The 26,224-nt window shown below is 45.8% G+C and overlaps 2 protein-coding genes across 2 annotated transcripts in view; one reads left to right on the forward strand and one right to left on the reverse strand.

Moving 5' to 3' along the window:
- LOC118371515 (voltage-dependent calcium channel gamma-2 subunit) overlaps positions 1 to 26,224 on the forward strand; it is a 115,502-nt gene that overhangs the window by 77,340 nt on the left and 11,938 nt on the right. Inside the window, exon 2 of the mRNA XM_052519142.1 lies at positions 4,029 to 4,112. Coding sequence (XP_052375102.1) covers positions 4,029 to 4,112 — 84 coding nt within the window. The remainder of the gene's footprint in view (positions 1 to 4,028; positions 4,113 to 26,224) is intronic.
- The window catches only part of LOC127930057 (uncharacterized), a 111,001-nt gene that overhangs the window by 21,039 nt on the left and 63,738 nt on the right, over positions 1 to 26,224 (reverse strand). The window lies entirely within an intron of this gene.

A 26,224-nucleotide genomic window follows, 5' to 3' on the forward strand; every position in this document is an offset into this window, starting at 1 on the left:
GGACACATACAACAACACAGAGTTACAAATGGAATAAACAAAACATAGTCCATAATACAGTGGAACATAAGAAAACTAAATGTCTATGTACAGTGAGTGTAAATGAGGTAAGATAAGGAAATAAATAGGCCATGGTGGCGAAGTAATTACAATATAGCAATTAAACACTGGAATGGTAGATCGGCAGAAGATGAATGTGCAGGTAGAGGGATACTGGGATGCAAAGGAGCAAAATAAATAAATAAATACCAGTATGGGGATGAGGTAGGTCGATAGATGGGCTGTTTACAGATAGGCTAAGTACAGGTGCAGTGATCTGTAAACTGCTCTGACAGCTGGTGCTTAAAGCTAGTGAGGGAGATGTGAGTCTCCAGCTTCAGAGATTTTTGCAATTCGTTCCAGTCATGGGCAACAGAGAACTGGAAGGAAAGATGACCAAAGGAGGAATTGGCTTTGGGGGTGACCAGTGAGATATACCTGCTGGAGCGCGTGCTACGAGTGGGTGCTGCTATGGTGACCAGTGAGCTGAGATAAGGCGGGGCTTTACCTAGCAGAGACTTGTGGATAACCTGTAGCCAGTGGGTTTGGCGACGAGTATGAAGTGAGGGCCAACCAACGAGAGCGTACAGGTCGCAATGGTGGATAGTGTATGGGGCTTTGGTGACAAAACGGATGGCACTGTGATAGACTGCATCTAGTTTGCTGAGTAGAGTGTTGGAGGCTATTTTATAGATGACATCACCGAAGTCGAGGATCGGTAGGATGGTCAGTTTTACGAGGGTATGTTTGGCAGCATGAGTGAAGGATGCTTTGTCGGAAGCCGATTCTAGATTTCATTTTGGATTGGAGATGCTTAATGTGAGTCTGGAAGGAGAGTTTACAGTCTAACCAGACACCCAGGTATTTGTAGTTGTCCACGTATTCTAAGTCCAGAGCAGTGATGCTGGACGGGCGAGCAGGTGCGGGCAGCGATCGATTGAAAAGCATGCATGAAAAAAAAAGCATGCATGAAAAGCTGTTGATAAGACAATGACACGTGGTGCACTGTGGGTGGATTCTGTGTTCTCAATGTTATAAGTTTTCTTCCGACAACTCCGTGGTGACTGTGCTGTGTAACTACATAAACAGTCGTATCCTTATTGAAATGGATTTGAAATGAAAGAGTTCAGGATATTCCTTATTTTTCTCCACTGCTTCACTGCATTTGACCCACTTCTTGATAGATGTTATTTATTGTGGAGGCTCAGCGGCTGTACTGTGGTGTCAGTGGTGGTAAGAGTCGCACACTGAGTTTGATGTGCTTTTTAGGCCTATGAGTTTCGATCCAACAATGATGAAAGTGTGACAATGGAAGCAGATCTATCCCCCTCTCTTCTGGACTTCAACCTTCTCTCTGTTCATTGCCCTTCCTCTGCCTCTCCCTCTTTCCCATATATTCCTCCCTGTCTCTTGTTAATTGCCGCAGAGCTTGTTGATGGAAATCAATGAGTGCTTTTTGATTATGAGCCAGAGCTGGGGAAGGTGAGAGAGAAGTGGACACACACACACACTGTCAGCACTTTGGACTCTGTCCACCGAGGAAGGATTAGTGTGTGTTTCACACAGAGGTTCCCACACTCCTCTGCTGCGGCCCAACTCCAGCCTAGCAAGGCCTCTGCCAACCGCTCGGTCAAAACTCAATGACATTGGAACAATCACAACAAACTCTCCTCTGATGAAACCTTAACTACCCTCAGACAGTTAACAGACAGTTACCTCTGTGGTATCAAACACTGTCTCCCCTCAGCCTTCTGTGAGCCCCACCACACACAGTGTGCACAGAAGGAAGAGCAGTGTTAAGTCTGTCTTATAGCTAGCTCTTCCTTCAGACACCAGTCGCTCTCATATCAGAGCGGTTCTCGCCGGGGGTCAATTCTCCGTACGTGGGGTCCATTCACAAAACCAGCACCCCACCCAGCCGCACCCGCGGCACCCATCCTGCCTTCCCGCCATCTTCACCTCGGCAACACCTGGCACCCAGCTAACAAACACCTGTTCACCTAATTAGACAGACACTGGAGGGAGAAGGAGATGAATAAGTTAATGAGACAGTAATCTGGCCCAATCACATGCTCCGGGATCTGCTTCCTCCTCGTCTGTTTCCTCCTCGGCAGCAGGGGTGCAGTAATGACCTCTGTATTGGGTGTTTCCTTCGCCGTGCGACCTTGAGTGACCCCATCACGGATGGACCTTCTGTGGTACCACAGCATGGAGGAATGGAGGGATGAAGGTATAGAGAAAAGTGGGAAGTGGGAAGAAGGACAGGCCAGGCAGGCTGCTTCCTGAAAGGGCAGAGCGAGTGACTTGGCAGCCTGGGCACTGAGGCGTCAGCCAAATGAATGAGCATTAGGAGATGAGGTTCCCACAGCAGTTGGAGCCGCTCCAGGTCTCACCAGCTGTGCCACTCTTGTTTACAAGCCGCCACCTGCTGCCGGAGAGGCCTCCATTCTGACTAGCAACCTCAGGCTCGCATTACCACCAAAGCCAGACCAGGGCATGTGCTGCCTGGGCTAGAGAAACCCAGTCCATGGTGCTTATGAGAAGGGCAGAGCGCCCACTCCTCTGTGGAGTTTCATCCTCATGTTTCCTAACATCGTAGTGTGTTACATTTACATACATACATAAATACAGGCAGAGGCGCAACTTTGGTTTTAGAAGTGAGTGGGACATATTATTATCCAGTCAGATAAAAAACGTAACCGGGAGACCCATGGGGCGACGCACAATTGGCCCAGCATCATCGGGGTTAGAGGAGGGTTGGCTGGCAGGGATGTCCTTGTCCCATCGCGCTCTAGCGCCTCCTGTGGCGGGCATGCGCTGACACGGTCGCCAGGTGTACGGTGTTTCCTCCAACACATTGGTGTGGCTGGCTTCCGGCTTAAGCGGGCATTGTGTCAAGAAGCAGTTTTGCTTGGTTGGATCGGCTTGGTTGGATCGTGTTTCGGAGGACGCAGGGCTCTCGACCTTCTCATCTCCCGAGTCCGTACACGAGTTGCAGCGATGAGACAAGACTGTAACTACCAATTAGATACCACGAAATTGGGTAGAAAAATATTATATTATATTTACAAAAAAAATCACAAAAGTTGGGTCGGAGCTTGCAAAACGGCAGCCATCTAGAATGGATGTAATGACTAAATGTCCAGGATCCTATCAGTCATTATATATTCATCTCTGCTCATTGGCAGCTCACAGCAACACCCGGGCAGCCCTCAGGTTCCTGGAGAGTCTCCCTGGAGGACTGCCCGTTCCTTGATCCCTCACTCTCTCCATTTTCCTCCTCTGTCTCTAAGCTGCTAAAGCCCTTTCTACCTCCTAAATTGCTCATCTCCTCTGGCTCCTCTTTGCCACCTTCCTCCCTCCTGAATCCTCCCCTCTCACCTCCCTCTCTGCAAGACGCTGCCTCATTTTGACAGGACTGTTCTTCGGACCTCATTGTAACTCCCTCCAATCACCCCTCTCACTCCATCCAACAAGGACACTGCGTTCCGGCCTCACTCCCCTATCGCTACTCCCTCTTCCAGAAACCTTCTCCCTACCCACACAAACAAATCACTGGCCCATATGTTTCACACACCGGAACTGGATCCACATCCTCCTCCATTCCTCCGTGCTCCAGGTATCCCCAAAACACGCATCCATTCATCCATCCCTCCCTCCCTTCATCACTTGATCTCCTCCCGTGTCTCACCATCCCTTCCTTCCTGCAGGCGTACAATACCTTCACTTAAGTGCTGTGTTGCTCCATAATAATTCATCTGTTCTATTCAAATCTTCCTGTGGATCTCACAAGCTCTTTCTTTATGTTGTTATGTTATGTTGGTGTTTCCTTTATTTTGGCAGTTACATGTACACTCATAACTACATGGGTTGGAACTGACTCAGGTCACTCTTTGTGTTGCCATGGCGTTTCTCTTGGTTCTATAAATATTTTTCCTCTGTGACTGCTTTTCTGACCCTGTGTGTTTTCTCTCTTGTTTCTCCTCCAGGGAACTTTAAAGGGATGTGTAAACAGATAGATCACTTTCCTGAGGACACGGACTATGAAGCGGACCCCTCTGAGTACTTCTTACGTGAGTCTCCTCTCTTTGGCTTTCACTTTTACAGTACAGAGGAACCAGTGAGCCTCAAGGGATAGTGTGGTCTGGGCATCCCATCTGCGCATTTGATACTGTATTGTAGTGAATAGTGTAAATACTACACAAATACTACACAAATGTACAACTGTGTACTTTCTAATCTTGTTAAGAGAGGGTCGTATTTAATATGAGGTAACCAATCAGGTGACAAGGTGGGACAGAAATCAGCCAGCAACGCCTCCTCTTACTTCCACTGACAACTTGTTCATATTTAATACCTGAGCCCACTTTCCCACCCAGCCCCTGACAGTCAATACAGTGACAGTATTTCTGGTGGGCCTGTGTGTTATTTTATATATCTCTAATCTGTATCCTGCTTTTAGTGAGTGCCTATCTGTCTGGTCTGAACTCCTCCTCTCCTGGCTGTTTTTACTGCCTGCTGTCACGCCTTGGTCTTAGTATTTTGTGTTTTCTTTATTATTTGTTCAGGCCAGGGTGTGACATGGGGTTATTGTATTGTCGTATTGGGGTTTTTGTAGGCATTGGGATTGTGGTTGATTAGGGGTGTGTCTAGTATAGGCTTGGCTGCCTGAGGCGGTTCTCAATCAGAGTCAGGTGATTCTTGTTGTCTCTGATGGGGAACCGTATTTAGGTAGCCCGGGTTTCACTTTGTATTTCGTGGGTGATTGTTCCTGTCTCTGTGTAGTGTTCACCAGATAGGCTGTAATTAGATTTCACGTTCCGTTTGTTGTTTTGTATTTTGTATAGTTATTTCATGTATCGCGATCCTTCATTAAAGATCATGAGTAACCACCACGCTGCATTTCGGTCCGACTCTCTTTCTACAAACGAAGAACGCCGTTACACCTGCCATGTGTAACGTAACGTGCAGTATTACAGTCCGCTGTGTACCCTGTAAACTCACCACATTGATTTGTGCTCTGTTTTCCTCACTGCTATTAGCAAGACATGGAAATGAGTGTCAAACAAGCTGCGGTAATAATCCTAAAATTACATGATTTCAATGCCAACAGAAATTTTAGTTGAATTCCATAATTTAGAATTTGTATTAGGATATTGAATTTGAATGTAATATTTTTGAATTTGTAATGCACAAACTTGTATTTCATGATTTGAAACCAAATTGAGTGAATATTGCATTCTGTTTTAAAATTGAATTTACATGTAATTGAATATTCAAATTCAATGTTTTATATATTCCGTTTCAATATGATAGATATTGCATTCATTGTCTGTGTATCAAGTTACGAAACTATCATTTCAAGTTTACAAAAGTTTTATATATGAAACTTCTCAGATGTGTTTAGATTCATTCAGGTGTCTAAATTCAGGTCTCTAAATTCAGATTCAAAACCAGAGACAACATCCTGAAACTTTGCTAACCAGGAAAAGTAGAGGAGAACAGATACATTGAAACGCTCACTGTGATTACAGTTTTTTACGATTGCTTACACACTAAAATGTAACTTTTCCCACAATTAGCAAAACCTTACACTCAAGGAGCAAAACACAAGGCTAGATTTGCACAACTGTAAGCACATTGTCAGCTTCACACTATTTGCAAAACATTACACACAGTGATTTGCAAAACACTAAACACACTTGTATACATCAGACACAGAAGTACAGTGGGGCAAAAAAGTAAATGAGGGAAAAAAATCCAGAAAATCACGTTGTAGGATTTTTAATGAATTTATTTGCAAATTATGGTGGAAAATAAGTATTTGGTCACCTACAAACAAGCAAGATATATGGCTCTCACAGGCCTGTAACTTCTTCTTTAAGAGGCTCCTCTGTCCTCCACTCGTTACCTGTATTAATGGCACCTGTTTGAACTTGTTATCAGTATAAAAGACACCTGTCTACAACCTCAGACAGTCACACTCCAAACTCCACTATGGCCAAGACCAAAGAGCTGTCAAAGGACACCAGAAACAAAATTGTAGACCTGCACCAGGCTGGGAAGACTGAATCTGCAATAGGTAAGCAGCTTGGTTTGAATAAATCAACTGTGGGAGCAATTATTAGGAAATGGAAGACATACAAGACCACTGATAATCTCCCTCGATCTGGGGCTCCACGCAAGATCTCACCCCTTGGGGTCAAACTGATCACAAGAACGGTGAGCAAAAATCCCAGAACCACACGGGGGACCTAGTGAATGACCTGCAGAGAGCTGGGACCAAAGTAACAAGGCCTACCATCAGCAAGGGCATTGAAGATGAAACGTGGCTGGGTCTTTCAGCATGACAATGATCCCAAACACACCGCCCGGGCAACGAAGGACTGGCTTCATAAGAAGCATTTCAAGGTCCTGGAGTGGCCTAGCCAGTCTCCAGATCTCAACCCCATAGAAAATCTTTGGAGGGAGTTGAAAGTCCGTTTTGCCCATCAACAGCCCCAAAACATCACTGCTCTAGAGGAGATCTGCATGGAGGCTTGGGCCAAAATACCAGCAACAGTGTGTGAAAACCTTGTGAAGACTTACAGAAAACCTTTGACCTCTTTCGTTGCCAACAAAGGGTATATAACAAAGTATTGAGATAAACTTTTGTTATTGACCAAAATACTTATTTTCCACCATAATTTGCAAATAAATTCATTAAAAATCCTACAATGTGAGGGGCGGAGCTAGCATGTTGGAGTGAACGGCTGTGCGTGAGAGGCTCCTGCAACTTTTTTGCAAAATAATCTAATTTAACCTACTTTATTGCACTTTTTACAACAAACGTTTCTTTCTAATACAAGATTGTAACTTTTTATATGAAAATGCCGAGTAATAAGCGACCAAAGGACAATAAATCCACAGCGGAGGCCTACTCCCCACTAAACAACGAGACAGACATGGCGGGAGGCACATGCAACAACGTGACACTTACAGAACTTACCCGGGCTTTGGGGGAGCTACGTGTTGCTATAGCTGAGGATCTTAAGGCCACTATTGCTGAGCTGGACACCAAAATCGAGAGCGTCATTCGAACGGTCGCTTCGCATGGCCAGAGTATTGTGGACCTTGAGAAAGCTTCTGAATTCAACGCTGGTAGGATCGACGAGTTAGAGAAGCTATGCTCGTCATTGCAGGATACTGTGCAGAGGCTTTCTGTGAAAGTGGTGGACCTGGAGGGCCGATCCAGACGTAATAACCTTCGCGTTGTTGGTCTGGCAGAGGGGATAGAGGCGGGCTCTCGCCCTACCGACTTCTTCGCCAAGCTACTGAAGGATGCAATGGGATCGGATGTTTTGGATTCGGATCCCCAGCTGGATCGCGCACATCGCTCCCTTGTCCCAGTGCCTGGACCGGGCCAACGTCCTCGCCCAGTAATAATCTGTTGTCACAGTTTCAAGACCAAGGATCTTATCCTGCGTGAAGCTCGAATGAGGGGCAACCGGTCACATAAAGGGCATCCATTCCGTGTCTATGAGGATTATGCGCCCGATGTGGCAAAGCATCGCGCCGACTACAGAGATGTCATGACTAAACTCTACAAACTCCATCTTCGCCCAGCCTTACTCTTCCCTGCAAGACTAAGAATTACCCCGCCTTCCGGTGAGAAGATTTGGCTCTCCTCGGTTTTGGACGCAGAGAAGTTTATCCAGGGATATACACCAATCCCCCGTACAGGTTAGAGTGCCTTGTTAGTGCGTGTTAGGGTCTGCTCATGGACTCGAATCCATACTATACCATATTGGGTGAAAACGTATTAAACGGGCTCAACAAGGGCTACCGAGCATGTAAGACGCTGAGCAGACCAATGGATGGCGGTCAGAGCTCTCGTTTAACGTTAAATTCACTTTCATCCCGGCTGTGCTCAGCGATGCATATTTTTTACTTCCAGGTTTGATCACTGACACCTTCGGACGGATATACTTATATTCCCCCACTTTTGTTTTGTTTCGTTATTTATTTTACAATCCTTACATCACTCTTACTACCATACCATTTATTTATTGCTTGCAGGGGACTGGGGGTGGTGGTTGGGAGGGGGCAGACGCCTGGTTAGCAAGTTGATGTTTTGTGCCGTTCTGCCTTTGTCTGGCCGTGGGCCTCTCTCCCGACTAGAGTCCCACCAGCCCTCTGTAGTGCTTATGTATGTGTAGGTGTGCGTAAATATAATTACTATTTGTACTTTATTACTATTTTCTCTTAGCATTTTAGTATTATGTATGTGTATATTTTAAATCAGTGTAGATTGTTATTCTGGGGTATGAATGTTTGTATGTGTATGTGTGCATATGGATGTATATACATATTCTTTAAATATATATTTTTATATATGATTTTTTTGTGTGGGTATGTACACATACATGTATATGTATGGATGTGTGTGTGTGTATGTATATATATATGGGTGTGTGTATGTGTGTATGTATGTGTGTGTGTGTGTGTGTGTGTGTGTATATGTGTGTGTGTGTATGTATGTATATATGTGTGTGTGTGTGTGTGTGTGTGTGTGTGTGTGTGTGTGTGTGTGTGTGTGTGTGTGTGTGTGTGTGTGTGTGTGTGTGTGTGTGTGTGTATGTATCTATGTATGTATATATATATATATATGGGTGTGTGTATGTATGTATGTATGTATGTATATATATATATATGGGTGTGTGTATGTATGTATGTATGTATATATATATATATGGGTGTGTGTGTGTATATGTGTGTATATGTGTGTGTGTGTATATATATATGGGTGTGTGTGTGTATGTATGTATGTATGTGTGTGTGTGTGTGTGTGTGTGTGTGTGTGTGTGTGTGTGTGTGTGTGTGTGTGTGTGTGTGTATATATATGTGTATAGGTGTATGTGTATGTGTATGTATATATATATATATATATAAGATATATATTTTTACTTATTTTTTATTAAACATATTTTTTTTATAGGGGGAACGTTTAATTTAACAAATCCTTGTTCCGATCTCCTGACCCACAGTATGTAAAGGTACGGCTGACTAGGTCGGTTGCGGATGGTTTATTTTTTGACCGGCAGTGCTTAGCAATATTATCTTGAGGCTATATCTTGCTTATTTCTGGGATTGACCCAGGATGACGCTTAAATGCGCAATATGTTTAAGTTGCAACTTATTCGGTTTAGGTTTATTAGATGCTAACTGAACACTTAACTCGCGGGAGCCTCCTCAGTTCATATGTTAGTAGAAGTTCTAGGATAGTGAGAGGTGAACGTATAGTTGGGATTTTATTTTTGTTTTACCTCTGGTTCGAGGTCGCGCCGTGCTTTTTGGCATCGGCCAGACAATGTGTTTATTATTTTTATTTTTCCTTTTTTTCTCTCCTGTTTGTACATTCCTGTTAAAGGTGGGTTGATGGGGGGGGTAAGTGTTGTGGAAATTAGGGGAACAGGGGGGGAAGTAAAGGTGCTTGCAGGGGGAGGGGTGGGTTGGATACTGCTCGGGTGTGGGTGCTACATATGCTGATCGTGATGGTTTGGTGCGCTTTCTTACCTTTTTATCAAGTTACATGATATGCAGGCCACCATAGGAACTACAAACGAGAGGAGGGTGGGGCTTACATTCACTTCCTGGAATGTCAAGGGTTTAAACGAACCAATTAAGAGGGGCAAGGTCCTAGCCCACTTGAAAGCACTCTCGTCTGATATTATATTTTTGCAAGAAACCCATCTGAAGAATAACTCTCATAGCAGACTTAGGTGTAGGTGGGTGGGGCAAGTGTATCACTCTAACCTCTCTGCCAAAACGAGAGGCACAGCGATTCTGGTACGGAAAGGAATTCCCTTTCTACATAAAACCACTATTGCGGATAAAGAGGGTCGGTATGTGATCGCAATAGGAGAAATCCACTCTACCTCAGTAACTCTACTAAATATCTATGGGCCAAACATTGACAACCCCTCTTTTTCAAAAGAGTCCTTGCCCTGATTCCAGATATCTCCCATACTAACCTGGTCATTGGAGGGTACCTTAACTGTGTGCTAGACCAATATTTGGATAGATCCTCTACCCGGCGAACCCCTACCTCCTATTCAAGCGAATTCTTGAATACCTACATAAAAATTCAAACTTATTTGATATATGGAGGATCGCTAACCCTACGGGTAGGGAATACTCCTTTTACTCTCATGTTCACAAGGTTTACACTCGAATTGACTACTTTTTGTTGGACGCTAGACTACTCCCCTATACCTGTAATGTGAGGTATCATGATATTATAATCTCGGACCACAGTCCACTCACCTTCTCCCTGAGATTGGGTGACATTGTACCAAACGAGAGGGTCTGGAGGTTGAATCCTCAGCTCCTCACAGAACCAACATTCTGTGAATATCTTAAAGACCAAATTACATTTTTCTTTGATACCAACGACAACACAGAGACCTCCCCAGCATTATTGTGGGAAACACTGAAGGCTTATCTGAGAGGCTGTATCATCTCCTTTCAGGCTGCCAGGAGTAGGCAAAACAGAGGAAAACTGGAAGAACTAGAGGGACAAATTCACTTACTGGATAGGGAGAATGCTAGCCACCCATCTATGGAGAAACATAAAAAAATTACCTCTTTAAAATTTGAATATAATCAGATTCTCTCAGCTAAAATCGCTAAATCTTTTCTCTATGCCAAGCAAAAATATTTTGAGTTTGGTGACAAACCACACAAATTACTCGCCAGACAACTTCGAAAAATGTGAGTGACCGAATGATTCACAGGGTTAAATCTGCATCTGGGGAATTACTCTCTTCCCCCAAAGACATCAATGACAGATTCCGGCAGTTTTATGAGACTCTATATACATCTAAAGCGGATCCTAACCCCTTAATTATGCAAACATTTTTGGAGGACTGTAATCTTCCTGCCCTGAACCAGGAAGATTCTAACTTCCTGAATAAGGAAATATCTCTTGATGAAATCCGAGAAACAATTAAATCTCTAAAGAGTGGCAAGACCCCGGGCCCAGATGGATACCCTGGTGAATTCTATAAAACATTCAGCAACATGCTCTCTCCCTATCTGCACAAAATGTTGATTCAGGCCAATGAGGATGGAGCTCTCCCTTCTACTTTGGATGAAGCGTTCATTACAGTTATACATAAGAAGGGTAAAGATCCGGAAGAGGTAGGGTCATACAGACCAATATCTCTCCTTAATACAGACCAAAAGATTTTAGCAAAAACTCTGGCTAACAGGCTTAGCACTTTAATTGGCAAATTGGTCCATTCGGATCAGACCGGCTTTTATCCCTAACAGAAACTCATTCTTCAATCTCAGGCGCCTCTTCAATATTATGTATTCTCAGAGGTTACCCAACGTGGACCTTGCCGTCATATCTCTTGACGCCGAAAAGGCCTTTGACCAAGTTGAGTGGCCCTATCTATTCAAGGTCCTACAGAAATTTAATATTGGAGATAGGTTCATAAATTGGATCCAGCTTTTATATAGGAACCCCTGTGCCAGAATACTCACTAACCAATCATTGTCGCCCGATTTAACCTCAACAGGGGACAAGGCAGGGTTGTGCGCTGTCGCCTATGCTCTTCGCCCTAATTATCGAACCGCTCGCTCAGACGATTAGATCTCATGCAGCAATACACGGCTATAATACTAAAGATACTCTAAATAAGATCTCCCTATACGCAGATGACATCCTCCTCTATGTAACAGAACCCCAGGCTAGTATCCCAGCTATTCTTGATGTGATCAATTTGTTTGGTACCTTCTCGGGATACAGAATAAATTGGAACAAGAGTGAATTAATGCCCATACGGTCGCAAAATACCTCCTGGCTAGAACATCTCCCATTTAAGTTATCTTCAGAAAAATTTACCTACCTAGGAATTGTAGTTACCAAACAATACTCCTTACTATTTAAAGAGAATTTCCCCTCTCTGATACAAAAACTCAAAGCAAACTACTATTTTGGAGAACTCTCCCAATTTCTCTGCTCGGAAAAATTAATGCCATTAAAATGGTCTTCCTCCCACAACTGCTCTACCTATATCAGAACATCCCAGTATTCATACCTAAATCCTTTCATAAACAACTGGACTCAATTATCAATCCTTTCATCTGGGATTATAAAACACACAGGATAGGTAAAAAACACCTCTGTAAATCCAAGACGGAAGGAGGATTGTCTCTCCCAAATTTTATATTTTACTACTGGGCCGCTAACCTGCGCATTGTTACGTTTCTGTTGGATGACGTACTCCCGGCATCCAGCTGGCTTAGTATGGAGCGTGAGGAGTGTCACCCCTTCTCTATTGGCGCTGTGATTTTGTCGCCTGTCAATCTGGAGATGTCACTTTATTGTAACAATCCTATAATACATAGCACAGTACGAATCTGGAAGCAAATTAAAGTCCACTTTGAGCTCAGACCAATGTCATTCATGCTCCCTGTCGCCAGGAATCCCTCCTTTGCCCCTTCTAACCTTGACAACACCTTTGAGCGATGGGGAGAGTTGGGGATAAGCACCATAGGGGATTTATACATAGAAGGGACCTTTGCTTCCTTTGAGCTGCTGAGGGAAACTTATAATCTTCCCAGAAGTATTTTTTTCAGATACCTACAAATTAGAGACTACGTTAGAAAACAGCTCCCAACATTTGGGAATGCTAAACCTTCCATGTTTGACGGATGCATAAAAATATGCCCCACCTCAGATAAACTGATATCGCGTCTATATGATGCTTTTCAATCTGTTAGCACACCTTCTACTGATGCCATCAAGGCAAAATGGGAGGAAGAACTAGGGACTGACATCTCAGTGGCAGACTGGGAAGAGAGCTTGGAGTATATCCACACATGCTCCATTAATTCCAGACATCGTCTCATACAATTCAAGGTATTACACAGATTACACTATTCCAAAACTAAACTGCATAGGATATTTCCTGATATATCCCCTACATGTGATAAATGTCAGGCTACGCAGGGTACACTACTCCACTGCTTTGCCCTATGCTCTAGCTTGCATGGTTATTGGTGTGGAATTTTTAGGATCCTCTCTGAAGTTTTGGAGACTTCAATAGATCCAGACCCGCTTCTGATAATCCTGGGAGTATCTGAGTCCCTAAACAGATTAACCAACCCCCAAAAACAACTAATCTCGTATGGTCTCATCTCGGCAAAAAAACTAATCTTGTTGTTTTGGAAAAGGAGGGAAGCGCCCTCTACCAAATTATGGCTCAGTGAATTGGCAAACACTGTACACTTAGAAAGAATTAGATATATTCTGAACAATAAATTATCAACATTTGATAAAATCTGGCAGCCTTTCGTCTCCTACTTGGACGAGTCGGCGCTGTGAATTTGTACTTATTAACGCACTCTCAATGGTAAAACTTTTATCTACCTTTGGGCAGCGTGTGCTGGCCCTACCACCCGAGCAGTTGGGAGGGGTAGGGGGGAATAGGGGATGGGGGATAGGGGGATAGGGGGACATCTTCCCTCTCTCTTTCTACGTGTCCTTGTTTTGTATGTCGTGTTTTGTATTATTTGTTCTGCACCCAGAACTCTGGGTCTTGTTGTTCCTGTCTGCTCTTTTATGTTTAGATAAGAATTGTATACCTGTCATGTATACCTATACACCATTCTTGTGTGTGTTTAATAAAAATATTTGAAACATAAAAATCCTACAATGTGATTTCCTGTATTTTTTTTTCTCATTTCGTCTGTCATAGTTGAAGTGTACCTATGATGAAAATTACAGGCCTCTCTCATCTTTTTAAGTGGGAGAACTTGCACAATTTGTGGCTGACTAAATACTTTTTTGCCCCACTGTCTATCATGGTGTCACTTCCTTGCAATTCCAAAGCACTGACTGTCAAATTACCACACCTATGAGCCAATCTGTTAAACACAGCCATCAGGTGCACAAACACATGATTGCTAAATTGTAGACACACCAATCAGGTTTAAGCACTATAAAAATACAGCAGGTAGGTTCACCTGAAGAAGAGTGAGGGTGAGAGGAGAAGTACACAGAGAAGGAGGTAGAGGTCGAGGTAGAGGTAGAGGCAGAGGCAGAGGCAGAGGCAGAGGCAGAGGCAGAGGCCGAGCCAGAGGTCGAGGAAGACCTGAAACAAGAGGAGAACGTGCACAAAGAAGAGGACCAAACTTATCAAATGACATTCGTGCAACACTAGTGGACCATGTTGTAAACCACGGATTGACGCTGAGGGAGGCTGGACTGAGAGTTCAGACAAATCTTAGCAGATATACAGTGGCATCTGTCATAAGGACTTTTTGACAGGAAAACAGGTAGAAGATCTGTCTACAGTTACAGTAATCAGCTGCTTATTGTCAGCACCATATCAGCACTTGTGATACCCCTTCCTGTGACATTGTACAGTAAGTTACATGTATTATTCTCTACATAGGATTGAGGGTCGGGAACAACAAGGAGGAAGGGGGCACATATTCACGCAAGAACAAGAGAGAGAGAGATAATAAACAGCATTATTGGCCAAATCCATATCAGGTTCAGAGAACTACAAGCCAACATTATCGGTGACCTTGCCATTTTCAATAATGTCCATCAGGTCTCTCAGTCAACACTGGCACACATCCTGAAAAGACATCAGGCCACAGGCTCAGGTACCCCTCATTCAGGCCAGGAAGGTTTACGATCTCCAGCCCCAGGCTCAGGTACCCCTCATTCAGGCCAGGAAGGTTTACGATCTCCAGCCCCGGGCTCAGGTACCCCTCATTCAGGCCAGGAAGGTTTACGATCTCCAGCCCCGGGCTCAGGTACCCCTCATTCAGGCCAGGAAGGTTTACGATCTCCAGCCCCGGGCTCAGGTACCCCTCATTCAGGCCAGGAAGGTTTACGATCTCCAGCCCCGGGCTCAGTTACCCCTCATTCAGACCAGGAAGGTTTACGATCTCCAGCCCCAGGCTCAGGTACCCCTCATTCAGGTAAGGACGGTTTACGATCTCCAGCCCCAGGCTCAGGTACCCCTCATTCAGGCCAAGAAGGTTTACGATCTCCATTCCCGGGCTCAGGTACCCCTCATTCAGGCCAGGAAGGTTTACGATCTCCAGCCCCAGGCTCAGGTACCCCTCATTCAGGTAAGGAAGGTTTACGATCTCCAGCCCCAGGCTCAGGTACCCCTCATTCAGGCCAAGAAGGTTTACGATCTCCATTCCCGGGCTCAGGTACCCCTCATTCAGGCCAGGAAGGTTTACGATCCCCAGCCCCAGGCTCAGGTACCCCTCATTCAGGCCAGGAAGGTTTACGATCTCCAGCCCCGGGCTCAGGTACCCCTCATTCAGGCCAGGAAAGTTTACGATCTCCAGCCCAAGGCTCAGGTACCCCTCATTCAGGCCAGGAAAGTTTACGATCTCCAGCCCCAGGCTCAGGTACCCCTCATTCAGGCCAGGAAGGTTTACGACCTCCAGCCCCGGTCTCAGGTACCCCTCATTCAGGCCAGGAAGGTTTACGATCTCCAGCCCCAGGCTCAGGTACCCTTCATTCAGGCCAGGAAGGTTTACGATATCCAGCCCCAGGCTCAGGTACACCTCATTCAGGCCAGGAAGGTTTACGATCTCCAGCCCCGGGCTCAGGTACCCTTCATTCAGGCCAGGAAGGTTTACGATCTCCAGCCCCAGGCTCAGGTACCCCTCATTCAGGCCAGGAAGGTTTACGATCTCCAGCCCCAGGCTCAGGTACCCCTCATTCAGGCCTGGAAGGTTTTACGATCTCCAGCCCCAGGCTCAGGTACCCCTCATTCAGGCCAGGAAGGTTTACGATCTCCAGCCCCGGGCTCAGGTACCCCTTATTCAGGCCAGGAAGGTTTACGATCTCCATCCCCGGGCTCAGGTACCCCTCATTCAGGCCAGCAAGGTTTACGATCTCCAGCCCCAGGCTCAGGTACCCCTCATTCAGGCCAGGAAGGTTTACGATCTCCAGCCCCAGGCTCAGGTACCCCTCATTCAGGCCAGGAAGGTTTACGATCTCCAGCCCCAGGCTCAGGTACCCCTCATTCAGGCCAGGAAGGTTTACGATCTCCAGCCCCGGGCTCAGGTACCCCTCATTCAGGCCAGGAAGGTTTACGAACTCCAGCCCCAGGCTCAGGTACCCCTCATTCAGGAGGGTTAGGGTTAGGGTTAGGAGGAGGACGCCTGTGACAAAGTCGACGCCGCAGCTGTTCAAGGATGGATTCGACATTCAAGACGGTTCTTCCCACGTTGTCTTGCTAATGACGATATTGCTTGTGATGTTGATGAAATTTTCTGGTCAGATCCAGCTAGGAGAAGAGATAATGTATAGTATGTTTACTGTAGTATTTTCTGTACAATATTGTCCGTTTTTTTCAGGTTATTTTTTATGTTATTTACTGTAATTGTAAACTGTACAGTATTTGACGTTTGTCTGTTTGCTGAGCTAACAGTGTTATGCACACTACTGTAGTAGCATGGAAACTGGGACATGTTTTGTTGTGATTCTCCATGTTGACATGTTGACTGATTTGGGTATATGGAGAGAAATAAATAATATTTTCCTCAGTCTGCAGCATTGGTCTTGTGTAGTGTTTGTATAGTTGCACTTTCTCTGTGTACTTAATTTACAGCACTCTAATCACTGACAATTAGACTTGCTAAAAGTGTTTTAGGTTGGCAACAGCAGTGTGTAACTGGTTCAAAAAGATTGAAGTCATAAGAAATGTGTGTTTCGTATGGTAACAAAATATTATTTGTATGAAGTCGTGTATAGTTTTGACAAGTGTTCCATTTTGCAAATGATCTGAAGTGTTGTGCTACTTTGTTGTAGGGTTGTGCTAATTGTGTGTCGTGTTTTGACAAACTGGGCCCTGTTTTTCAAAATTGTGCTTAAACAATTGAAGAAAAACTGTAACAGAAGCTTCTGGTGGTTTCTGAAGTCATGTGGCATGTTGAATTTATTTTTTCCTGTGAATTTGGCTCTAGCATTTGAACCGTTTTGGCTGAGCTCTTATGACCCCATTCCTGAAAGACTCTGGAACATGGTCATGCCTTCTGTTTCCCTTTATGATTGCAGGACTTGTTAGAAGGGAGTGTCACAAGAACTGCAATTTGGTCCCAATAAGAACATACTGTAGTTGAATAGCCCTGAATAGTCCTATCCTTCTAAGGATAGGATCCCTGTTTAATGTTTCTCTTGGGACTAACTGGGATCAAAACATGTCTCCTGCATCTCACAAGATGACTGTGACTTTGAAGTGTACAGTATTGAGAGTTTCAAACAAATGAGTTAAACTAACACTACCTCTGCATATTGACCTAGTACATTCAAAAAGTGCTGCAAGGTCCCCTCCTTTTCCCCCTGAACAGTTCTCTCAAAATATAGGAAAAGGAATTGAATAGCACACATTTCCATGTTACGAGCAGTGCCTCGGCCCCACGCCTGTTTAACAATGCACCAGACATTTGACCCCTCTCTTCCCCCACCCAGTGATGCTCAGCTGAACTGGATTCAGGTTGTGTTCATCTCCTGGTCGCCATCAGAACAGACAGTAATTGAAGCCCACTCTGAGAGAAGAGTTAACGCTCTGAGCGACTGTTGCTCGTCCATATGTGCCAGAGAGGACGTTTATGATAACAGCTCTGGTAATGGTGCCCGAAGTCACTGGCCTTGACAGGGGCGAGGTGACACTGCGGACCTCAGACCCTGTACCCAAGTGTGCTCTGTGTGTGTGTGTGTGTGTGTGTGTGTGTGTGTGTGTGTGTGTGTGTGTGTGTGTGTGTGTGTGTGTGTGTGTGTGTGTGTGTGTGTGTGTGTGTGGTGCGTGCGTGCGTGCGTGCGTGCGTGCGTATTTGTGTGTTTTAACCGCTTCCTGCTCTGTGATTGGACGAGAGGGCCGCAGTGCTCCCAGTTGCTTGCCAATTAGGACACTCACATCCATAAATATTTCAGCCTCCTTCCTATATAGGTCAGGCCTCTATCACTCTCTCTCTCTTTCTCCCTCTCTCTCCCCGAACACCCGTCTGTGACTGGCATGTCTTTTTAGTCTGGAGTTGTACCTCTGTACTTTAGTGACAAAGTGAGCCCCCATTCTGGCCACTCAATGTGTCTGTGTGTCTGCGTTTTTATGTTTGCGTTACATTTGTGTGTTCTCTTATGTGAAGGTCGGGCAGGGTGAGGTCATGAGGGTACAGTAGGCCACATTGGGACAGGTTCAGAGAGAGGTGGATGTCATACTGTGGCTTTAATATCTCCGCTGCCTGTTTCATCGTAGCCAGGCTGGTGTGGTCTGTGAAGGGAATTTGTTTATATACTTAGCCCATTTGACTTTAGTGGAGTACACACAGCTGGTATTTCCATAATGAGGTGTTGCACAGAGCATCTGTAGAGAGACCTAAGAGAGAGAGAGAGTATGCCAGCCACTTACAGGGTAGAACGAGAGGGGAAGGGTTATTACCTCAGGTAAAAACCCACAGGAAGTGACATCAGAGGGAGTTCACACTCAGACTGAGGGGACTCGTCTATGATGTATGTAATCCTGTGATTCAGCACCTGCTAGCTCACAGTACACCAGCCTACACCAGTATTGGAAGTGAGCAAATCGGACATATGCAGAAGAAAGGCACAGAATGTTCTTGAATACGTACGTGCACCATCCCTCCCCCATACTTGAACACACACAGACAGACACAAACATAGACAGACAGACACAGACACACACAGACACACACATAGCACACACAGACGTCCCCAAACACACACACTGTAGTGACTGTGATTCCTCGGCTCTCCCCATAGCCAGGCGGTTCACACATCCACACACGGTTATATAACCCAGCTGAGGCATACTAAAGCGCCAGTGGGTTTTTAGATCAGGCCGTGTCCGAGCTCCCATCATCCACTACTGTACTGGGCGCTAAGCAGCAGAGAGAGAAAGAGAGAGAAGAGAGGAGTAAAAGAAAACACCCAGTTATGCAAGAAACAGTTGATGCAGGAGGAATTAGAACACCTAAATACATTACTGTGATAACCACACTTACACATAGAGAGAGATAAAGAGAGAGATACAGAAAGAGAGAGAGACAGAGAGAGAGAGAGAGGGAGAGAGAGATACAGAAAGAGTGAGAGATCGATACAGAGAGAGAGATACAGAAAGAGAGAGAGAGATACAGAGAGAGAGATACAGAAAGAGAGAGAGAGATACAGAGAGAGAGATACAGAGAGAGATACAGAAAGAGAGAGAGAGATACAGAGAGAGAGAGAGATACAGAAAGAGAGAGATACAGAAAGAGAGTGATACAGAGTTAGAGAGATACAGAAAGAGAGAGATACAGAGAGAGAAACAGAAAGAGAGAGAGATACAGAAAGAGAGAGAGATACAGAGAGAGAGATACAGACAGACAGAGATACAGAGAGAGAGATACAGAAAGAGAGAGAGAGAGATACAGAGAGAGAGAGAGATACAGAAAGAGAGTGATACAGAGTTAGAGAGATACAGAAAGAGAGAGAGAGATACAGAGAGAGAGAGAGAGAGATACAGAAATACAGAAAAAGAGAGAGCGATACAGAGAGAGATACAGAGAGAAAGAGAGATACAGAGAGAAAGATACAGAGAGAGAGATACAGAAAGAGAGAGAGAGATACAGAGAGAGAGATACAGACAGAGAGAGAGAGATACAGAAAGAGAGTGATACAGAGTTAGAGATACAGAAAGAGAGAGAGATACAGAGAGAGAGAGAGAGAGATACAGAGAGAGAGAGTGATACAGAGAGAGATACAGACAGAGAGAGAGAGATACAGAAAGAGGGAGATACAGACGGAGCGATACAGACAAAGTGATACAGAGAGAGAGAGAGATACTGAGAGAGAGAGATACTGAGAGAGAGTGAGAGAGACAGAGACAGAGTCAGATTGAGTAGAAAATTGTATTCTTGTTGTAGCTATAGTGGATGTTCTGCCAGTAGTGACAACGATGGCAGTCTGTGGTAAAGATGTCTCATGTTTGTGGATCCTAACCAGGGTTCACTAGGGGTCAGAGCATGGTGTGATGAGCTACATAGTTAATACAGAGAGGGGGGCCGGATTCTGGCCTAATCTGTCCCAATGAAATCAATGGGTCTGGGGTAGGACACACACAGGGGGCTTGCATGTGTGGGACAGTGGGGACGATGTGGCGATGGGGGGTGTAGGCGACATTGGGGAGATCATTGGTTGTGGCCCAGCATGGGAGTTCCAGACCAGCTCCAGAGGGGGGATGGACAGCTGGTGGTGGGTCACGCCGGTTCCACCTGAGGCCAGGACCATGGACCATGGACCATGGTCACAGCCATTGGACCAGAGGGAGGGTCACACCACATGACCTCCACTGCCTCGGTAGAGGATAGTCATCAGGATAATGTGTTAATCATGAGTGACAGCCTTAAAGGGATTCTATTACAGACTATTATTACCATGACTTTCCACTTGGATTTACTGTGTGGTGTTAGGTGGCTGGAGAGAGATGTCACAGTGTAGCTGTGTAACAGTGGTGGCCTAGGCGACAGATATAGAGTCCATCGATAGATACGTAAACACATCCAGGCCCATAAAGGAAAAGGCAATCATTTTAGTGGCCTGGTGGAGCGAGCAAGTACCAGCGCTCTGACTACACATCTCATTAAGGCTGGAAATATGGAAGCCTCCTCTTATAAACTCAGAGGTGAGAGAATGTACAGTAACTCGTAAACAAAAGGACAGTAACACAGAGATTACACAACCGTTATTTGTGACTGCATATGGACACTTGTTAGCCTTCCTTCACACACACATTGACATATCCACATTCGAATGCAGGGTTTCTCTGTACAGACCCATGTTAGTCCGTGCTGTGGTACTATGCTAACAGTGGCGTATTGTGACATAAACCACAGTATTACCAGTCTTATCCATATGTATTGGAGCATCTCTCTGTGCTATCATGCTGTTGTACCAGGCTAATTTTAAATTGAGCTTCCTCTGCCCTGTGCTCTGGGCTACTAATCATGCTTTTCTGGCTGCTAAGCTAGCTAACAGACTAAGTAGGGTTACTGTTCAGTTTGTTCAAACTAATAGGGCCTCCTCTACCCTGTGTTAGTCTATGGGCTACTATGCTGTTTGTGTAAACGCTAAGGCTAAAATAAGCTAACACAGACAGCAGTGATTATGTAGGCTACTGTGTCAATGCTAAGCTAACAGAGCGAGTAGTGATTCTGGGCTGTTGGTGCTAAGCTAACCCAGAGCAGCTAGCTATGGCACAGTGCTGTCAGGCAGGCAGGCAGACGGGCATGCCTGATCTATGGGGACATCAGCAGTGGAGTGGAGGGTAATTACAGTAATTGAAATGTGGTCTTTAATTGTCTGAGCAGTCCTGTCATGTGAAGGAACTTCAATGTGTCGCGTGGCCCAGATTCTTTTCCACCGTGCTCCAGTGACCAGTCTGTGTGTGGATGAGTGTGTGAGGGGTGTGTGTGGATAGGGATTTTGCTGTGTGATATGTTATGTTAGTATGACAGAGCGATATTCAGTGGGGGACTGCAGTGTCAGAGAGCATGCAGCTCACTTTAGGCCTATGTCGTACAGTACTTTTCTGTGTAAGACAAAAATGGAGAAAAATAAACTTTGGCTGTGTGCATATAGAGAGTGTACGTGTATAGTGGTTGTGTGCAACTATGAAGGCATTTTATTATATTTTATTTATTTTATTTCACCTTTAATGTAACCAGGTAGGCAAGTTGAGAACAAGTTCTCATTTACAACTGCGACCTGGCCAAGATAAAGCAAAGCAGTTCGACACATACAACAACACAGAGTTACACATGGAGTAAAACAAACATACAGTCAATAATACAGTAGAAAAATAAGTCTATATACAATGTGAGCAAATGAGGTATGATAAGGGAGGTAAAGGCAATAAATAGGCCATGGTGGCGAAGTAAATACAATATAGCAATTAAACACTGGAATGGTAGATTTGACAGTAGATGCGTTTGCAATGTAGAAATAATGGGGTGCAAAGGAGCAAAATAAATAAATAAATACAGTAGGGGAAGTGGTAGTTGTTTGGGCTATTTATAGATGGGCTATGTACAGGTGCAGTGATCTGTGAGCTGCTCTGACAGCTGGTGCTTAAAGCTAGTGAGGGAGACATGAGTCTCCAGTTTCAGAGATTTTTGTAGGTCGTTCCAGTTAATGGCAGCAGAGAACTGGAAGTAGAGGCGGCCAAAGGAGGAATTGGTTTTGGCGGTGACCAGAGAAATATACCTGCTGGAGCGCCTGCTACGGGTGGGTGCTGCTATGGTGACCAGCGAGCAGAGATAAGGCGGGACTTTACCTAGCAGGGTCTTGTAGATGACCTGGAGCCAGTATGTTTGGCGACGAGTATGAAGCGAGGGCCAGCCAACAAGAGCGTACAGGTCACATGATAACTTTATGTGCATATGTGTGTCACAGGCGGCTGGTGGCATGGTAATTTGGAAGGACAGGAGGATAGTAATGGCTGGAACGGCATAAATGGAATGGTATTAAACACAGCAAACACGCTGTTTCCATGTGTTTGATACCATTCCATTTCAGGCATTAATATGAGCCATCCTCCCCTCACCTCCTGCAGGAGGCTTCTTGCTTGAGGCTGAGTATTGAGGAGGAGGAGGGCGAGGCTGGATTAATAAGTGTTTGTAGTTTTAAATCAATGTGCCTGGGAGCTGAGGCACCTGATTAGCATGACCCTGTCCTGCACATCAGCACATTCAGTGCTGGGGGAGGCTGATTAAGAGCCAATGCTAATTTCCTCTCACAATGCTGTCAATGAGAGAGAAGAGAGAAGAGAGAAGAGAAGAAGGTTCAAAGAGATGCCTTTGTCAAGAGAACTCTGCATATTCATTGGTGTATGTACGTGTGTGTGTGTGTGCGTTCATGCATACATGCATTTTTTTGTGTGTACAGTATACAACATACTATTTGGTTTATATGCTGAAGCCATAAACTGGCAATGTACTGGTAAATGGACATGATGTCAAGTGTGAATATGTGTAATGCAATAGAATGATCCCCGGTTGTGAGTCACTGTGAGTCACTCTGGAGCTGTGTTGGGTAGTGTTGGTAGGGGAGAGTGGGGTAAGTTGAGCCACCATTGTTTCCTAGACACCATACACAAAATGTCTCATTTGACCAAATATTTAGGAAGAGGTCATCATTTCATGGAGTCTGTTCGGTCCAAAAAACATATTTTCACCAAGTCAAATCAATTTATTGTGTTAGGGGTTTGTAGCTGTGTGGGCTAATATAGTCATGTTTGCCTTGGGGTAAGTTGAGCCAATGGTAAGTTGAGCAAATGAAAGTGTTTTCTTTCCAGGAATAATGCAAGGAATTATGGCTTGGATATTTACATTTACATTTAAGTCATTTAGCAGACGCTCTTATCCAGAGCGACTTACAAATTGGTGCATTCACCTTATGACATCCAGTGGAACAGCCACTTTACAATAGTGCATCTAAATCTTTTAAGGGGGGGGGGGGTGAGAAGGATTACTTTATCCTATCCTAGGTATTCCTTAAAGAGGTGGGGTTTCAGGTGTCTCCGGAAGGTGGTGATTGACTCCGCTGTCCTGGCGTCGTGAGGGAGTTTGTTCCACCATTGGGGGGCCAGAGCAGCGAACAGTTTTGACTGGGCTGAGCGGGAACTGTACTTCCTCAGTGGTAGGGAGGCGAGCAGGCCAGAGGTGGATGAACGCAGTGCCCTTGTTTGGGTGTAGGGCCTGATCAGAGCCTGGAGGTACTGAGGTGCCGTTCCCCTCACAGCTCCGTAGGCAAGCACCATGGTCTTGTAGCGGATGCGAGCTTCAACTGGAAGCCAGTGGAGAGAGCGGAGGAGCGGGGTGACGTGAGAGAACTTGGGAAGGTTGAACACCAGACGGGCTGCGGCGTTCTGGATGAGTTGTAGGGGTTTAATGGCACAGGCAGGGAGCCCAGCCAACAGCGAGTTGCAGTAATCCAGACGGGAGATGACAAGTGCCTGGATTAGGACCTGCACCGCTTCCTGTGTGAGGCAGGGTCGTACTCTGCGGACTGTAAGTCGCTTTGGATAAAAGCGTCTGCTAAATGGCATATATTATTATTATTATTATTATGTTGTAGAGCATGAACCTACAGGAACGGGCCACCGCCTTGATGTTAGTTGAGAACGACAGGGTGTTGTCCAGGATCACGCCAAGATTCTTAGCGCTCTGGGAGGAGGACACAATGGAGTTGTCAACCGTGATGGCGAGATCATGGAACGGGCAGTCCTTCCCCGGGAGGAAGAGCAGCTCCGTCTTGCCGAGGTTCAGCTTGAGGTGGTGATCCGTCATCCACACTGAAATGTCTGCCAGACATGCAGAGATGCGATTCGCCACCTGGTCATCAGAAGGGGGAAAGGAGAAGATTAATTGTGTGTCGTCTGCATAGCAATGATAGGAGAGACCATGTGAGGTTATGACAGAGCCAAGTGACTTGGTGTATAGCGAGAATAGGAGAGGGCCTAGAACAGAGCCCTGGGGACACCAGTGGTGAGAGCGCGTGGTGAGGAGACAGATTCTCGCCACGCCACCTGGTAGGAGCGACCTGTCAGGTAGGACGCAATCCAAGCGTGGGCCGCGCCGGAGATGCCCAACTCGGAGAGGGTGGAGAGGAGGATCTGATGGTTCACAGTATCGAAGGCAGCCGATAGGTCTAGAAGGATGAGAGCAGAGGAGAGAGAGTTAGCTTTAGCAGTGCGGAGCGCCTCCATGATACAGAGAAGAGCAGTCTCAGTTGAATGACTAGTCTTGAAACCTGACTGATTTGGATCAAGAAGGTCATTCTGAGAGAGATAGCGGGAGAGCTGGCCAAGGACGGCACGTTCAAGAGTTTTGGAGAGAAAAGAAAGAAGGGATACTGGTCTGTAGTTGTTGACATCGGAGGGATCGAGTGTAGGTTTTTTCAGAAGGGGTGCAACTCTCGCTCTCTTGAAGACGGAAGGGACGTAGCCAGCGGTCAGGGATGAGTTGATGAGCGAGGTGAGGTAAGGGAGAAGGTCTCCGGAAATGGTCTGGAGAAGAGAGGAGGGGATAGGGTCAAGCGGGCAGGTTGTTGCGCGGACGGCCGTCACAAGACGCGAGATTTCATCTGGAGAGAGAGGGGAGAAAGAGGTCAGAGCACAGGGTAGGGCAGTGTGAGCAGAACCAGCGGTGTCGTTTGACTTAGCAAACGAGGATCGGATGTCGTCGACCTTCTTTTCAAAATGGTTGACGAAGTCATCTGCAGAGAGGGAGGAGGGGGGGGAGGATTCAGGAGGGAGGAGAAGGTGGCAAAGAGCTTCCTAGGGTTAGAGGCAGATGTTTGGAATTTAGAGTGAAAGAGAAAGTGGCTTTAGCAGCAGAGACAGAGGAGGAAAATGTAGAGAGGAGGGAGTGAAAGGATGCCAGGTCCGCAGGAGGCGAGTTTTCCTCCATTTCCGCTCGGCTGCCCGGAGCCCTGTTCTGTGAGCTCGCAATGAGTCGTCGAGCCACGGAGCGGGAGGGGAGGACCGAGCCGGCCTGGAGGATAGGGGACATAGAGAGTCAAAGGATGCAGAAAGGGAGGAGAGGAGGGTTGAGGAGGCAGAATCAGGAGATAGGTTGGAGAAGGTTTGAGCAGAGGGAAGAGATGATAGGATGGAAGAGGAGAGAGTAGCGGGGGAGAGAGAGCGAAGGTTGGGACGGCGCGATACCATCCAAGTAGGGGCAGTGTGGGAAGTGTTGGATGAGAGCGAGAGGGAAAAGGATACAAGGTAGTGGTCGGAGACTTGGAGGGGAGTTGCAATGAGGTTAGTGGAAGAACAGCATCTAGTAAAGATGAGGTCGAGCGTATTGCCTGCCTTGTGAGTAGGGGGGAAGGTGAGAGGGTGAGGTCAAAAGAGGAGAGGAGTGGAAAGAAGGAGGCAGAGAGGAATGAGTCAAAGGTAGACGTGGGGAGGTTATAGTCGCCCAGAACTGTGAGAGGTGAGCCGTCCTCAGGAAAGGAGCTTATCAAGGCATCAAGCTCATTGGTGAACTCTCCGAGGGAACCTGGAGGGCGATAAATGATAAGGATGTTAAGCTTGAAAGGGCTGGTAACTGTGACAGCATGGAATTCAAAGGAGGCGATAGACAGATGGGTAAGGGG

This window comes from Oncorhynchus keta, chromosome 5 (assembly GCF_023373465.1).
Source record: "Oncorhynchus keta strain PuntledgeMale-10-30-2019 chromosome 5, Oket_V2, whole genome shotgun sequence".
Lineage (NCBI taxonomy): Eukaryota > Metazoa > Chordata > Actinopteri > Salmoniformes > Salmonidae > Oncorhynchus > Oncorhynchus keta.